Source organism: Crinia signifera, unplaced genomic scaffold, assembly GCF_055691185.1.
Source record: "Crinia signifera unplaced genomic scaffold, ASM5569118v1 HAP2_SCAFFOLD_341, whole genome shotgun sequence".
Classification (NCBI taxonomy): domain Eukaryota; kingdom Metazoa; phylum Chordata; class Amphibia; order Anura; family Myobatrachidae; genus Crinia; species Crinia signifera.
In genome coordinates, this window is record NW_028142234.1 from 93,903 (window position 1) to 112,153 (window position 18,251).

The 18,251-nt window shown below is 50.3% G+C and overlaps 1 protein-coding gene across 1 annotated transcript; it reads right to left on the bottom strand.

The window, feature by feature from the left end:
* Positions 1-39: 39 nt before the first annotated feature.
* Positions 40-17,802, bottom strand: VASP (vasodilator stimulated phosphoprotein). The gene is given in 11 exon segments (XM_083168201.1): positions 40-651; positions 2,291-2,348; positions 5,729-5,807; positions 5,897-5,942; positions 13,638-13,723; positions 13,911-14,002; positions 14,004-14,045; positions 14,799-15,067; positions 15,211-15,248; positions 15,669-15,723; positions 17,463-17,802. Coding segments are annotated over 11 exon segments (1,143 nt in total). The 3' UTR covers positions 40-613.
* Between the last annotated feature and the right edge of the window lie 449 nt (positions 17,803-18,251).

Below are 18,251 nucleotides of genomic sequence, written 5' to 3' on the forward strand. Positions count from 1 at the left end.
CCGTGACAGACGCACAGACGCCACGACACCGGCCCAACCTCATAGGCAAAGTCTTTTATTTCTAGAAAAGTTACAAAAAAAAGTCCTATATATATATATTGGCATAAAATAGTCCAAAAGCACTTATCTCTTGTCCGCTCTCCCGCGCTACATGTGCCGCCGGGCCCTTCTAACCGTCCAGTGTCTGACCCTATTATTGTACGCCCTATGTACCCACCACCGTGTGCCGCGCAGCACCCATTCTGCCAGCCTAGAAATTTTGTACAAAATTGAAATGATTTAAAAATAATAATAAAAAATAACCCGTTAATTATCCCATTGAAAATCCTATTGGTGGAAGCCTGCCGCTTCTGCGGACCCGTTTAGAGACTCTGCGGGGGGGGGGGGGGGGGGGGTTAGTCCAGTGAGTGCGTGTTGGACGGGGGTTTGGGTGCAGAGAAGCGTTTAGTACAAGGTGCGGAGTGGGGACAGATTAGCGAGGGGGGGGTTGGGGTAGGAGGATGATGGCCCCCCATACCCCGTCATTGGTAGGACCGCTGCACAGCAGAGGAATGATTGCAGAGTGCAGCGCAGTCACTGGAGCCTGAGACATCACAGGAGGAGGAGGCTGACATCACGGAGTGCCAGATCTGCGCAGTTCCTGCAGGAAGGCTGGAGACAGACAGTGGGTTAGATGCATCAAACCTTCCAGCAGCCATAGATACCCATCATTTTATACAATAGAAGCTGGTTGGTTGCTATGGGTAACGCTGCAGAGTTTGATATCTTCTTGTGTGTACTCCGCTGCACAGTTTCTGATGTACACGTTGAGCTATTGCACAGGATTCAGCGTATAAGACTTTGGACAAGATCCCACCCGCAGCTCTGGGTACATGTTTCCTAGCACGGCGCCCACGATATTCAGTCGCATGGCATTTTATGCATTGCATGCCATATACCCGCATGCGAATTTTAATTGTATAAGCACCGTAATGGGTGCTTAATGTTACATACACCCCCACTATCAACGCCAATCCGAAGCGTGGCGAGCGCAGCGGAACGCGTCCTCCGACCTTTTCATACCCCCACCATCCACGTCGGAGTTGATTTTATATAGTGTGGTGAGCCACCGAGCCCGAAGCGCGGCGAGGGGACGCGTATTACTTTACATGTATTCCGCTCGCCATACTATATAAAATGAACTCCACGCCGACGTGGATAGTGGGGGTATGAAAAGGTCGGAGGACGCGTACCGCTGCGCTCGCCACGCTTCGGGTTGGCGTTGATAGTGGGGGTGCATTTAACATTGAAAACACCCATTAGGGTGCTTATACAATTTTAAATCGTATACCATTGTACATGGCATACAATGCGATGGTATACTATTTAAAATTGTATAACATCAGCTGGCATCGCATACCATTGTATGCCTTATGGTATACGATGGGCACCGTGCTAGGAAACAAGTACCCAGCTCTGTCCATTCTCATAGGCTGGGTAAACACCAATAGGGTCCAGCGAGCCCACCCACTGACTGGTCATCATCGCTGGATGTGGTGCGGGTGTACAGGCAGGTGGTGGATCGCCCCATACACACAACACCCATGCACCAATATTTCTTAAGATATATCGGTAATGCGCTGTGTTGCACAACAAACACATTGCTGGCCGATGGGCCAGTGTGTATCGGCCATACCGACCCACCTATGTATCTGCCAGTGTGTATCGGCCATACCGACCCACCGATGCATCTGCCAGTGGGTACCGGCCATACTGACACCACCGATGTATCTGCCAGTGTGTACCGGCCATACTGACACCACCGATGCATCTGCCAGAGGGTACCGGCTATACTGACACCACCCACCACTAGAACAGAACCACAACGTACCCTTCTCCTACAATAACTATCGCAAGCAGACCCTCCAGCTGTTGTGAAACTACAAGTCCCAGCATGCATTGCCACTAGTGAATGCTAAAAGTATGGCAAGGCATGCTGGGATGTGTAGTATCACAACAGCTGGAGAGCCAGGTTGGCTAGGCCTGATGAGGTCATGTCGGTGTGTTATAATAGGGACATTATTTTAATCGCCCCCAGCCCATTGTGATGGAAATTGCCCAATGAGCCGCAGCTGCCGCCCTAAAGAATCATAGATTGAGTGCAAGCTCTTTGTACCACAATTAAAGGACCCATGGACGCAGCGTCCTCATCAGTGTAATTACTGACCTGCGCTCCAGACACTACCCACAATGGGGAATGATTGGCCACCCAAGTCACATGAATCACCAGGTATATATGTACATCTCTCACCTTCTATGATCTCTTCCTTGACTTTTTGCAGCTCTTTCCTCATCTCCTCCAGTAATTCCTGCAGAAGTAAGTATATGTATATAAATGTCTGCAGGGGCCGCTGCCAGCAACTCGGATTTAGAGTCATACGCTGCTGATATTCCTGCCCACAGGATGTGACAGTGAGGTCTGCATCGCCTGCTTCTTATAGGGCACCAGCTGTGACATCACCAACCAATCACACACTTACCTGCTACATAGACCGTGTGACATCACCATCCAATCACACACTAACCTGCTACATAGACCGTGTGACTGCGCTCACTCTCTGACATCACCAATCACACACTAACCTGCTACATAGACCATGTGGCTGCGCTCACTCTGTGACATCACCAATCACACACTAACCTGCTACATAGACTGTGTGACTGCGCTCACTCTGACATCACCAATCACACACTAACCTGCTACATAGACTGTGACTGCGCTCACTCTCTGACATCACCAATCACACACTAACCTGCTACATAGACCGTGTGACTGCGCTCACTCTGTGACATCACCATCCAATCACACACTAACCTGCTACATAGACCGTGTGACTGCGCTCCCTCTGTGACATCACCAATCACACACTAACCTGCTACATAGACCGTGTGACTGCGCTCACTCTGACATCACCAATCACACACTAACCTGCTACATAGACTGTGTGACTGCGCTCACTCTGACATCACCAATCACACACTAACCTGCTACATAGACTGTGTGACTGCGCTCACTCTGTGACATCACCATCCAATCACACACTAACCTGCTACATAGACTGTGCTCACTCTGTGACATCACCAATCACACACTAACCTGCTACATAGACCGTGTGACTGCGCTCACTCTGACATCACCAATCACACACTAACCTGCTACATAGACTGTGTGACTGCGCTCACTCTGTGACATCACCAATCACACACTAACCTGCTACATAGACTGTGTGACTGCGCTCACTCTGACATCACCAATCACATACTAACCTACTACATAGACTGTGTGACTGCGCTCACTCTGTGACATCACCAATCACACACTAACCTGCTACATAGACTGTGTGACTGCGCTCACTCTGACATCACCAATCACACACTAACCTGCTACATAGACTGTGTGACTGCGCTCACTCTGTGACATCACCAATCACACACTAACCTGCTACATAGACTGTGTGACTGCGCTCACTCTGACATCACCAATCACATACTAACCTACTACATAGACTGTGTGACTGCGCTCACTCTGTGACATCACCAATCACACACTGACCTGCTACATAGACTGTGTGACTGCGCTCACTCTGACATCACCAATCACACACTAACCTGCTACATAGACTGTGTGACTGCGCTCACTCTGACATCACCAATCACACACTGACCTGCTACATAGACCGTGTGACTGCGCTCACTCTGTGACATCACCATCCAATCACACACTAACCTGCTACATAGACTGTGTGACTGCGCTCACTCTGACATCACCAATCACACACTAACCTACTACATAGACTGTGTGACTGCGCTCACTCTGTGACATCACCAATCACACACTGACCTGCTACATAGACTGTGTGACTGCGCTCACTCTGTGACATCACCAGTCACACACTGACCTGCTACATAGACCGTGTGACTGCGCTCACTCTGTGACATCACCAATCACACACTAACCTGCTACATAGACTGTGTGACTGCGCTCACTCTGACATCACCAATCACACACTAACCTGCTACATAGACCGTGTGACTGCACTCACTCTGTGACATCACCAATCACACACTGACCTGCTACATAGACTGTGTGACTGCGCTCACTCTGACATCACCAATCACACACTAACCTGCTACATAGACTGTGTGACTGCGCTCACTCTGACATCACCAATCACACACTAACCTGCTACATAGACTGTGTGACTGCGCTCACTCTGTGACATCACCAATCACACACTGACCTGCTACATAGACTGTGTGACTGCGCTCACTCTGTGACATCACCAATCACACACTGACCTGCTACATAGACCGTGTGACTGCGCTCACTCTGACATCACCAATCACACACTAACCTGCTACATAGACTGTGTGACTGCGCTCACTCTGTGACCTCACCAATCACATAGACTGTGACTGCGCTCACTCTCTGACATCACCAATCACACACTAACCTGCTACATAGACCGTGTGACTGCGCTCACTCTGTGACATCACCTATCACATACTGACCTGCTACATAGACTGTGACTGCGCTCACTCTGTGACATCACCAATCACACACTAACCTGCTACATAGACTGTGAGACTGCGCTCACTCTGTGACATCACCATCCAATCACATACTAACCTGCTACATAGACTGTGTGACTGCGCTCACTCTGTGACATCACCAATCACACACTAACCTGCTACATAGACTGTGTGACTGCGCTCACTCTGTGACATCACCATCCAGTCACACACTAACCTGCTACATAGACTGTGTGACTGCGCTCACCCTGTGACATCACCAATCACACACTAACCTGCTACATAGACTGTGACTGCGCTCACTCTGTGACATCACCAATCACATACTAACCTGCTACATAGACCATGTGGCTGCGCTCACTCTGTGACATCACCAATCACACACTAACCTGCTACATAGACCGTGTGACTGCGCTCACTCTGTGACATCACCAATCACACACTAACCTGCTACATAGACCGTGTGACTGCGCTCACTCTGTGACATCACCAATCACACACTAACCTGCTACATAGACTGTGTGACTGCACTGACTGTGACATCACCAATCACACACTAACCTGCTACATAGACTGTGTGACTGCACTCACTCTGTGACATCACCAATCACACACTAACCTCCTACATAGACTGTGTGACTGCGCTCACTCTGTGACATCACCAATCACACACTAACCTGCTACATAGACCGTGTGACTGCGCTCACTCTGTGACATCACCAATCACACACTAACCTCCTACATAGACTGTGTGACTGCGCTCACTCTGTGACATCACCATCCAATCACACACTAACCTGCTACATAAACTGTGTGACTGCGCTCACCCTGTGACATCACCATCCAATCACACACTAACCTGCTACATAGACAGTGTGACTGCACTCACTGTGTGACATCACCATCCAATCACACACACTAACTAACCTGCTACATTGGTGATGTCACAGAGTGAGCGCAGTCTCACACTTACCTGCTATATAGATTGTGTGACCGCACTCTATGACATCACCATCCGCCTGTGACAGATGGTCAGGAGACATCCTTACAGGCAGCACAAGTGGGGTGACATTGGCACCTTGCACTGCGATCACATTGGTAGCACCTTTAGGGCGGGGTGGGGGGTACGAGTGACTCTCCAATGGCCAATAGTTACCTGTTTAATTCTTTCCATCGAGTCACATTCATCCACCGAACTGGGGGTCACGTCCATGCTACTGAGTGTGGATTTCATCCTGCAGGGACAGAGAGAAGCGTTGGGTGGTGGCATTGCCCAGGGACAGTAAATCCCACTCCAGTGCACCGCCAAGATGGTGGCTTTTACCTTGGTAACGTGGTGCTTCCCCTGTCCCACGGACGGCGTCCCGAGTCTGTAACCAGGGAAACAGAAATCATGTGTTGGTCAGTGCCATAGATTGGGTAACTACAATTACAGGTAAGTAGCCAGATGCTATCAATGGAGGAGGGATAGACAGACACACAGACAGACACACACACAGACAGACACACACACACAGACAGACACACACACAGACAGACACACACAGACACACACACAGACACACACACAGACACACACACAGACAGACTCTCAGTGATCTCTGGTAGTGGGCGCCTTCAGCCAGATATTGACACTGGATACAGAGAGGACAGCGGAACTCCACTAAGTTTTCAATGAAACACTGAAGCCATGAACAGATAATGGTCAATGTCTCAGGACTCTATGGTCCTTTTTTCATGACCGTACAATGTTGACGCTTATCTGTACATGGCTTCATTGTTTAATTGAAAACTTAGTGGAGTTCCGCTATCCTATTGTAAAGCACCATGGAATATTCTGCGCTATATCTGATCCAAGTGTGAGCGGGTTCTCAGACAGGAGTAATCCATCCCATGTACAACAGAAGACACCTGACAGATGTAACAGCGCTCAGTACAGCTATATACAGACAGCAGGGGATAATCTGAGGCGCCTGTGTGTGAGCGGGTTCTCAGACAGAAGTAATCCATCCCATGTACAAGAGAAGACACCTGACAGATCTAACAGCGCTCAGTACAGCTATATACAGACAGCAGGGGATGATCTGAGGCGCCTGTGTGTGAGCGGGTTCCCAGACAGAAGTAATCCATCCCATGTACAACAGAAGACACCTGACAGATGTAACAGCGCTCAGTACAGCTATATACAGACAGCAGGGGATGATCTGAGGCGCCTGTGTGTGAGCGGGTTCTCAGACAGGAGTAATCCATCCCATGTACAACAGAAGACACCTGACAGATGTAACAGCGCTCAGTACAGCTATATACAGACAGCAGGGGATGATCTGAGGCGCCTGTGTGTGAGCGGGTTCTCAGACAGAAGTAATCCATCCCATGTACAACAGAAGACACCTGACAGATGTAACAGCGCTCAGTACAGCTATATACAGACAGCAGGGGATGATCTGAGGCGCCTGTGTGTGAGCGGGTTCTCAGACAGGAGTAATCCATCCCATGTACAACAGAAGACACCTGACAGATGTACCAGCGCTCAGTACAGCTATATACAGACAGCAGGGGATGATCTGAGGCGCCTGTGTGTGAGCGGGTTCTCAGACAGGAGTAATCCATCCCATGTACAACAGAAGACACCTGACAGATGTAACAGCGCTCAGTACAGCTATATACAGACAGCAGGGGATGATCTGAGGCGCCTGTGTGTGAGCGGGTTCTCAGACAGAAGTAATCCATCCCATGTACAACAGAAGACACCTGACAGATCTAACAGCGCTCAGTACAGCTATATACAGACAGCAGGGGATGATCTGAGGCGCCTGTGTGTGAGCGGGTTCTCAGACAGGAGTAATCCATCCCATGTACAACAGAAGACACCTGACAGATGTAACAGCGCTCAGTACAGCTGTATACAGACAGCAGGGGATGATCTGAGGCGCCTGCGTGTGAGCGGGTTCTCAGACAGGAGTAATCCATCCCATGTACAACAGAAGACACCTGACAGATGTAACAGCGCTCAGTACAGCTGTATACAGACAGCAGGGGATGATCTGAGGCGCCTGTGTGTGAGCGGGTTCTCAGACAGAAGTAATCCATTCCATGTACAACAGAAGATACCTGACAGATGTAACAGCACTCAGTACAGCTATATACAGACAGCAGGGGATGATCTGAGGCGCCTGTGTGTGAGCGGGTTCTCAGACAGGAGTAATCCATCCCATGTACAACAGAAGACACCTGACAGATGTAACAGCGCTCAGTACAGCTATATACAGACAGCAGGGGATGATCTGAGGCGCCTGTGTGTGAGCGGGTTCTCAGACAGGAGTAATCCATCCCATGTACAACAGAAGACACCTGACAGATGTAACAGCGCTCAGTACAGCTATATACAGACAGCAGGGGATGATCTGAGGCGCCTGTGTGTGAGCAGGTTCTCAGACAGGAGTAATCCATCCCATGTACAACAGAAGACACCTGACAGATGTAACAGCGCTCAGTACAGCTATATACAGACAGCAGGGGATGATCTGAGGCGCCTGCGTGTGAGCGGGTTCTCAGACAGAAGTAATCCATTCCATGTACAACAGAAGACACCTGACAGATGTAACAGCGCTCAGTACAGCTATATACAGACAGCAGGGGATGATCTGAGGCGCCTGCGTGTGAGCGGGTTCTCAGACAGGAGTAATCCATCCCATGTACAACAGAAGACACCTGACAGATGTAACAGCGCTCAGTACAGCTATATACAGACAGCAGGGGATGATCTGAGGCGCCTGTGTGTGAGCGGGTTCTCAGACAGAAGTAATCCATCCCATGTACAACAGAAGACACCTGACAGATCTAACAGCGCTCAGTACAGCTATATACAGACAGCAGGGGATGATCTGAGGCGCCTGTGTGTGAGCGGGTTCTCAGACAGAAGTAATCCATTCCATGTACAACAGAAGACACCTGACAGATGTAACAGCGCTCAGCACAGCTATATACAGACAGCAGGGGATGATCTGAGGCGCCTGTGTGTGAGCGGGTTCTCAGACAGAAGTAATCCATTCCATGTACAACAGAAGATACCTGACAGATGTAACAGCACTCAGCACAGCTATATACAGACAGCAGGGGATGATCTGAGGCGCCTGTGTGTGAGCGGGTTCTCAGACAGGAGTAATCCATTCCATGTTCAACAGAAGACACCTGACAGATGTAACAGCGCTCAGCACAGCTATATACAGACAGCAGGGGATGATCTGAGGCGCCTGTGTGTGAGCGGGTTCTCAGACAGAAGTAATCCATTCCATGTTCAACAGAAGACACCTGACAGATGTAACAGCGCTCAGCACAGCTATATACAGACAGCAGGGGATGATCTGAGGTGCCTGTGTGTGAGCGGGTTCTCAGACAGAAGTAATCCATCCCATGTACAACAGAAGACACCTGACAGATGTAACAGCGCTCAGTACAGCTATATACAGACAGCAGGGGATGATCTGAGGCGCCTGTGTGTGAGCGGGTTCTCAGACAGAAGTAATCCATCCCATGTACAACAGAAGACACCTGACAGATGTAACAGCGCTCAGCACAGCTATATACAGACAGCAGGGGATGATCTGAGGCGCCTGTGTGTGAGCGGGTTCTCAGACAGGAGTAATCCATCCCATGTACAACAGAAGACACCTGACAGATGTAACAGCGCTCAGTACAGCTATATACAGACAGCAGGGGATGATCTGAGGCGCCTGTGTGTGAGCGGGTTCTCAGACAGAAGTAATCCATTCCATGTACAACAGAAGATACCTGACAGATGTAACAGCACTCAGTACAGCTATATACAGACAGCAGGGGATGATCTGAGGCGCCTGTGTGTGAGCGGGTTCTCAGACAGGAGTAATCCATCCCATGTACAACAGAAGACACCTGACAGATGTAACAGCGCTCAGTACAGCTATATACAGACAGCAGGGGATGATCTGAGGCGCCTGTGTGTGAGCGGGTTCTCAGACAGGAGTAATCCATCCCATGTACAACAGAAGACACCTGACAGATGTAACAGCGCTCAGTACAGCTATATACAGACAGCAGGGGATGATCTGAGGCGCCTGTGTGTGAGCGGGTTCTCAGACAGGAGTAATCCATTCCATGTTCAACAGAAGACACCTGACAGATGTAACAGCGCTCAGCACAGCTATATACAGACAGCAGGGGATGATCTGAGGCGCCTGTGTGTGAGTGGGTTCTCAGACAGGAGTAATCCATCCCATGTACAACAGAAGACATCTGACAGATGTAACAGCGCTCAGTACAGCTATATACAGACAGCAGGGGATGATCTGAGGCGCCTGTGTGTGAGCGGGTTCTCAGACAGGAGTAATCCATCCCATGTACAACAGAAGACACCTGACAGATCTCACAGCGCTCAGTACAGCTATATACAGACAGCAGGGGATTATCTGAGGCGCCTGTGTGTGAGCGGGTTCTCAGACAGGAGTAATCCATTCCATGTTCAACAGAAGACACCTGACAGATGTAACAGCGCTCAGCACAGCTATATACAGACAGCAGGGGATGATCTGAGGCGCCTGTGTGTGAGCGGGTTCTCAGACAGAAGTAATCCATTCCATGTACAACAGAAGACACCTCACAGATGTAACAGCGCTCAGCACAGCTATATACAGACAGCAGGGGATGATCTGAGGCGCCTGTGTGTGAGTGGGTTCTCAGACAGGAGTAATCCATCCCATGTACAACAGAAGACATCTGACAGATGTAACAGCGCTCAGTACAGCTATATACAGACAGCAGGGGATGATCTGAGGCGCCTGTGTGTGAGTGGGTTCTCAGACAGGAGTAATCCATCCCATGTACAACAGAAGACATCTGACAGATGTAACAGCGCTCAGTACAGCTATATACAGACAGCAGGGGATGATCTGAGGCGCCTGTGTGTGAGCGGGTTCTCAGACAGGAGTAATCCATCCCATGTACAACAGAAGACACCTGACAGATCTCACAGCGCTCAGTACAGCTATATACAGACAGCAGGGGATTATCTGAGGCGCCTGTGTGTGAGCGGGTTCTCAGACAGGAGTAATCCATCCCATGTACAACAGAAGACACCTGACAGATGTAACAGCGCTCAGCACAGCTATATACAGACAGCAGGGGATGATCTGAGGCGCCTGTGTGTGAGCGGGTTCTCAGACAGAAGTAATCCATCCCATGTACAACAGAAGACACCTGACAGATGTAACAGCGCTCAGCACAGCTATATACAGACAGCAGGGGATGATCTGAGGCGCCTGTGTGTGAGCGGGTTCTCAGACAGGAGTAATCCATCCCATGTACAACAGAAGACACCTGACAGATGTAACAGCGCTCAGTACAGCTGTATACAGACAGCAGGGGATGATCTGAGGCGCCTGTGTGTGAGCGGGTTCTCAGACAGGAGTAATCCATCCCATGTACAACAGAAGACACCTGACAGATGTAACAGCGCTCAGCACAGCTATATACAGACAAGTGAAGGATTATCCAGAAATGTAATAGAATGAATTAAAACATATGAGAAATCAAACACCATCCATTTGGTCCCCAGTTCCTTAGTAGTTGGCACCTCACACCGCGCCTCATCCTATTCCCACACCCCACACCGTGCCTCATCCTATTCCCACACCCCACACCATGCCTCATCCTATTCCCGGATCATGCCTCATCCTACTCCCACACTCCACACTGTGCCTCATCCTATTCCCACACTGTGCCTCATCCTATTCCCACACCCCACACCGTGCCTCATCCTATTCCCGCATCATGCCTTCTCCTATTCCCACACCCCACACCGTGCCTCATCCTATTCCCGCATCATGCCTTCTCCTATTCTTGTACCCCACACTGTGCCTCATCCTATTCCTGCACCCCACCCTCACACATTGCCTCATCCTCAGGCTGAAAAATCAAAACAATCCCATCAGAGATATAGCAAAAATATTAGGTGTGGCCAAATCAACGGTTTGGAACATTCTTAAAAAGAAGAGAGCTCAGCAACAACAAAAGACCCGGAAGACCACGAAAGACCACAGAAGACAACTGTGGTGGATGACAGAAGAATTACTTCCCTGGTGAAGAAAAACCCTTCACAACAGTTGGCCAGATCAAGACCACTCTCCAGGAGGTAGGTGTATAAGTGTCAAGACTTCACAAGAGGGAATATAGAGGGTCCACCAGAAGATGTAAACCATTGGGGAGCCTCAGAAACAGGAAGACCAGATTAGAGTTTGCCGCACAACATCTAAAACCTTTACAGTTCCGGAACAACATTCTATGGACAGATGAGACAAAGGTCAACTTGTACCAGAGGGATGGGAAGAGTATGGAGAAGGGAAGGAACGGCTCATCCCACCTCATCAGTGATGCCTGGTGGTGGTAGTGTCATGGCGTGGGCATGTATGGCTGCCAATGGAACTGGTTCCCTTGTATTTATTGATGATGTGAGTAGACTTCAGGAGAAAACCAAATGTCAAGGTCCCTCTGGTAACTTCCAACAGAGTGGTGTCATGGGTAGAGACCTGCAAATTCCTTGGGACAAAAATCTCTCACAACCTCAGATGGGAGCCCAACGTAACTTCCATGGTCAGCGGCTGTTCTTCCTGAGGCAACTGAAAAAATGCGACATTCTGCAGGAGCTGCTGCGGCTCTTTTACACTGCTATCGTGGAGTCCGTTCTATGCTCCTCTATTACACTCTGGTATAGGGTCAAGAAGCGAGCTGGGAAGATCGTGGCGGACAAACTCCACCCAGGCCATAACTTGTTTGATATTTTCCCATCAGGTAGACGCTTCAGGTCCATCCCTGCCAAGTCATTAAGAACCGCAAAAAGCTTCTTCCCGACAGCTATTCAGCTACTGAACAATGTACTGTAAGATACTGCTAATCTAACACCTGACTGCTCTGTCTGACCGTGCAAATCATAACATGTGAATTGTCATTTGTATGCGCAACTGATGCAATGGATGCATGTCCTGTTATCCCTCTTGTACCATGCTTGAAGCTGCACTGTATCCACAAAACATTCCTAGTATACGAGAGTATACACGGCCAATACCGTGATTCTGATTGTGATCCCTACAACCAAGCAGCTGCAGGAAATTCCACTCCTGGTGCACGTCCCCCAGCTCTGTCCCCTAGGGTCAGTTCTGAATATACCTTTCTTAATGACCCCAAGCATACCACAAAAGCAACCAAAGTTTTTTTTAAGGCAAATAAGTGGAATGTTCTGCATTGGCCGAGTCAGTCACCTGACCTGAATCCCTTAGAGCAGTGGTTCCCAAACTGTGTGCCGTGGCTCCCTGGGGTGCCTCGGGACACATGCAGGGGTGCCCTGGGTTGTTGGTCCAGGACCAACTCAATTTATTAATGGTTAGTTATTTTTGAGCAAAACCAGTGCTGGTGGCTGCCAATCATAAAATGTGTACAAACAGAAGCAAATCCTGCCCTGTACCACGTAACTGCCACTAAGGATCACATATAAACCCAATCTAATATTTTTTGGGCCTAGGGGTGACGTGAAAAAATTCTGATACTCTAGGGTGCCGTGATTCAAAAAACATTGGGAACCGCTGCCTTAGAGCATTTCACACAAATCTGAAGGGAAAATGCCCCAAGAACTGGAGACAATTGCAGTAGAGGCCTGGCAGAGCCTCACCAGGGAGGGACCCCAGCGTCTGGTGATGTCTGTGTGTTCCACACTTCAGGCAGAGGATTTGCAACAAAGTATTAAAAAGTGAAAGTGTGATTGAGGATGGTTTAGTTTGTCCCATTACTTTCGGTCCCTTAAAAAAGTGGGAGGCAAATATAGAAACCGCTGTAATTCCTGCACCGGTCACCGATTGGGATGTATATACCCTCAAATTAAATCTGAAAATCTGCAGATAAGGAACAATCAAATCCATTGTGGTGGAGGCTAGAGGCCAGAATATGAGACTTGTGTCTGTATGCCTGTGCTGGGTAATAATCCTGGGACAATTAAGAAGGTCCTTACTAACGAGTCTCACATACAGGTGTCAGTCACTCACCGCCTTGACTCCGCCCACTCTGAATGTCATTGTCATCCTGCGTGGCAGTGGGGGCCGGGCGCTCGCTCTGCTGCGTTATCTTCAACCTAAGGGCACAAGATGGCGTTACCGGGTGACAAATCCCATTATCACTAATTCCATCGTTCCCATTATAAGCTCCAATAATGAAGCCACAGAGACTGGATATTACATAGCGGCTGAGGGGACGGAAGGAACGTATCTCCGGTCACCTGGACTCAGCCAGGCCACAATGGATAATAAGATATATGTTACCTGCGTGCCAGCTTTGCGTTCATTTCCTCCATCAGGCCCCCACCTCCACCCCCGGTAGATGCTCCTCCACTGGTGCGGCTGATGTCCGGCTTCGCTGCCCCCCACACTAGCGGGAGACGTCCCACCTGATTCATCCTGTTAGAACAGAAAAGGAGCCATATTGTATAATCCACCACATGTTCCCCCCTGAGCGAGTAAGCCCCCCCCCCCAAGATCCATTGTATCCCCCCCCCCCAGGAACCATCCTTGCCGCTCACCCCCCATGACCCCCTACCTTTCTGTCCCGTCCCCCATGGATCCATCCCTGCCTCTCAACCCCCCCCCCCGTGACCCCCTACCTTTCTGCACTCCCCCCCCCCCAGGAACCATCCTTGCCTCTAACCCCGTGACCCCTCCCTATCTGCACCCCCCCCAGGAACCATCATTGCCTCACACCCCTGTGGTCCCCTCCCTATCTGCCCCCCCCCCCCAGGAACCATCCTTGCCTCTCACCCCGTGACCCCTCCCTATCTGTTTCCTTCCCGCCCCCCAGGATCCATCCTTGCCTCTCACCCCGTGACCCCTCCCTATCTGCACCCCCCCCCCCCAGGAACCATCCTTGCCTCTCACCCCCTGTGACCCCTCCCTATTTGCACACCCCCCCCAGGATCCATCCTTGCCTCTCACCCCCTGTGACCCCTCCTATCTGTTTCCTCCCCGCCCCCCAGGATCCATCCTTGCCTCACACCCCTGTGGTCCCCTCCCTATCTCCCCCCCCCCCCAGGATCCATCCTTGCCTCTCACCCCCTGTGACCCCTCCCTATCTGTTTCCTCCCCGCCCCCCAGGATCCATCCTTGCCTCTCAAACAACCCCCCCCCCCCCCCAGGTATTTTCATTTGTGTTCTCACCTTTGACATTTTCTTGAGCTTGGCAGCAGCAAGAGCGGCCGCCAGCCCCCCGGCACCACCACCGCCACCAGCACCCCCGCTAGAAGGTAGAGGAGGTGCAGGTGGAGGGCCCCCTCCTGGAGGAGCTGGTGGTCCACCCATTGGTGGAGCTGGCGGACCTCCCATCGGAGGAGCTGGGGGTCCCCCCCCTGGAACAGGTGGGGGTCCTGGTGGAGGAGGGGGTCCGGGTGGAGCAGGTGGACCAGTAGGTGCTGGGGTAACTGGCCCAACTACAAGAGACAACATGACACATCAGATCAGTATACAACAGTATTATACAGGCACTGTGCAACAGAGCTTACGATCTAATATTTTGTATTACTGCTCCGTTATAATGGACATGACTGCGTATATAAAGGAGAAGCGGCCTCACCTGGACTCTGGACTCTCTGCTCCGGTTCTGCTGGGGCTCTGAGAACAGAACACAAGACATACAGCTTTATTACACAGTGACATACACCAAATACTACAGATGTGGCTTCTGCGGTCACACCGGTGCCCATTACCAGAGATGCCCACTCCCCCTCCGGCCATGCCACGGACTGTGTACTTTACTGTACATTACTTTTTCGACAGATAGAACCGAAAAAGATAAGAGGTCTTATTGTAACAGAAACCAGCCGGACTGCTCGATGTGTCTCCTTAGGGTACATAAACTGTTCCCTAATCACTGTGGGGTCACCACTGGCCACGTACCTGGGGATAATACTGACCGCAACGTGCAAGTTACCCCAAAGGTTCCTTTTGTGTGTGCACAGAATTGTCACTGCGTCATGACAGCACCCGCACCCCCCATCTACATGTGCGCCACCACATACAGCGCGTCCTCACCTCCTCTGCGGTTCCTGCTCCTCTGCCTTCGGTCCATTCTGGGGCCAACCAGTGCCTGTGGGGGTATGAGAGTATGAAGGACACTGTAAGAGGCTGCCCGCCCACGGATACAGAGGTCAGGGTGCGTGTGAGATTATATAAATATATATATATATATATATATATATATTATATCCTATGCAGAACTGAAATGCAGAAGTCATTATGACACATTTGTAGATGTACAATGTAATTAGCTTCCACTATCAGAATGACCACAACCCCAGTCTGGGGAGGTGTAGGGGGGGGGGGGGGGTGAACAGCCAGCCAATCAGCTTCTACCTGTCTTGTCACAGACTGTGTTTGAAAAATATCAGGCAGGAGCTGATTGGTTGGTTGTTTATCACTCTCCATTTTATCACTTCTGAAGTTTAGTGCATCTGGCCCTGAATGTCCTCCTTAATTCGGCCCTGCTCACACCACAGACGGAACACAAGGGGAAGCTTCCTCTCTGACAGTACTGGGCTCTGGCGGCAGGCTGCGACATTAACCCCATCAGTGCCGGCAGCTTCGGTCCCCAGCGCTGCAACATTAACCCCATCAGTGCCGGCAGCATCGGTCCCCAGCGCTGCGACATTAACCCCATCAGTGCCGGCAGCATCGGTCCCCAGTGCTGCGACATTATCCCCATCAGTGCCGGCAGCATCGGTCCCCAGCGCTGCGACATTAACCCCCATCAGTGCCGGCAGCATCGGTCCCCCAGCGCTGCGACATTAACCCCATCAGTGCCGGCAGCATCGGTCCCCAGCGCTGCGACATTAACCCCATCAGTGCCGGCAGCATCGGTCCCCAGCGCTGCGACATTAACCCCATCAGTGCCGGCAGCATCAGTCCCCAGCGCTGCGACATTAACCCCATCAGTGCCGGCAGCATCGGTCCCCAGCGCTGCGACATTAACCCCATCAGTGCCGGCAGCATCGGTCCCCAGCGCTGCGACATTAACCCCATCAGTGCCGGCAGCATTTGCTGTATGCTGCCTGACGAAGGGTAATAAACCCGAAAGCTTGCACTACCTTGGCGTGTGTCTGAGTAATTACTGAAGAGAAATCCGTGGGTGCCGCCTATTGGACTGGTCTGTATTTATTTACTTTGGCTGGGCACCACGGTCATTGCTGCTACCCATTTGGGAAAAGGAGGGTGCCGGCCTACTGGACTGTATATACATACACATATATATTATATATATATATATATATATATATATATATATATATATATATATATATATATATATATATATATATATATATATATATATATATATATATATATATATATATATATATATATATATATATATATATATATATATATATATATATATATATATACATATACATATATACACACACACACACATACACATACACATACATACATACACACACACACATATAAAAGGCTGAAACGTTAACCGAGGATTTCGGCTACGTGTAATTATTTATTCTAGTCCCGAGTGCCGCGTCCCACATATATATATATATTTATTAGCTCATGCCTTGCCACAGTTTGCTATTAGGGAATGCTAAAACTATGGCAAGGCATGCTGGGATGTGTAGTTTCACAACAGCTGGAGGGCATGCCTGCACTACAGCAATACATATAAAATGTTTAAAACATGTCAAGTGCCCACTTTCATTTAAAGATTTTCAGTTCCAAGGCAACTCCGGCCACACCCCCTTTTTTCTATTTAGATTGTTGCAATAGGACCCACAGAACTACAGACAGACAGACCAGGCTCAGAGCAATACTTACCGGTCTCTAAGGCTTCCAGAGCCTGCAACATTCCTGCAGCAAACTGCCCCGCCTCCTCCTTACTGCTGAAGTTCAGCCCCCAGACCTGTCGCGCATCCCGCCACTGGTGGAAGTTTGGCGTGGCCTGATTGTACTTCAGTCCTCTCACCAGAGGGCAGTTGATGACAACCTTTACGTGAAAGAAATGAGACAATGAGATATTGTGTACAGCCACAGACAGTGCACTCCCGGTTACCCCCCGGTGCTCCCCGCGGCGGCCCTCCCGGTGCTCCCCGCGGCCGGCCCTCCCGGTTACCCCCCAGTGCTCGCCGCGGCCGGCCCTCCCGGTTACCCCCCCCATGCTCCCCGCGGCCGGCCCTCCCGGTTACCCCCCGGTGCTCCCCGCGGCCGGCCCTCCCGGTGCTCCCCGCGGCCGGCCCTCCCGGTTACCCCCCCATGCTCCCCGTGGCCGGCCCTCCCGGTTACCCCCCCATGCTCCCCGCGGCCGGCCCTCCCGGTTACCCCTGGTGCTCCATGCAATATAAGCTAGATACTCCACTAACAGCCAAGATGCCGCTGCCGCAAACACTGAAATTTTTGCTTTTATATAAAACACTGATGCTGAACGTTAATCTGGGAAATGTCACTGGCTGTAAATATTTATGCTGAGACCAGTTGTCCTGCAGTAATGCAGCTGTGTGTATACAGTATATGAGCGGAGATAGGAATTCCTTGAGGTGCAGTACCGACAGTCAGCCTGCGGGGGAGCTGTGTACAGACTCTGGGAACAGTCACATAAGAGTAAAGTAA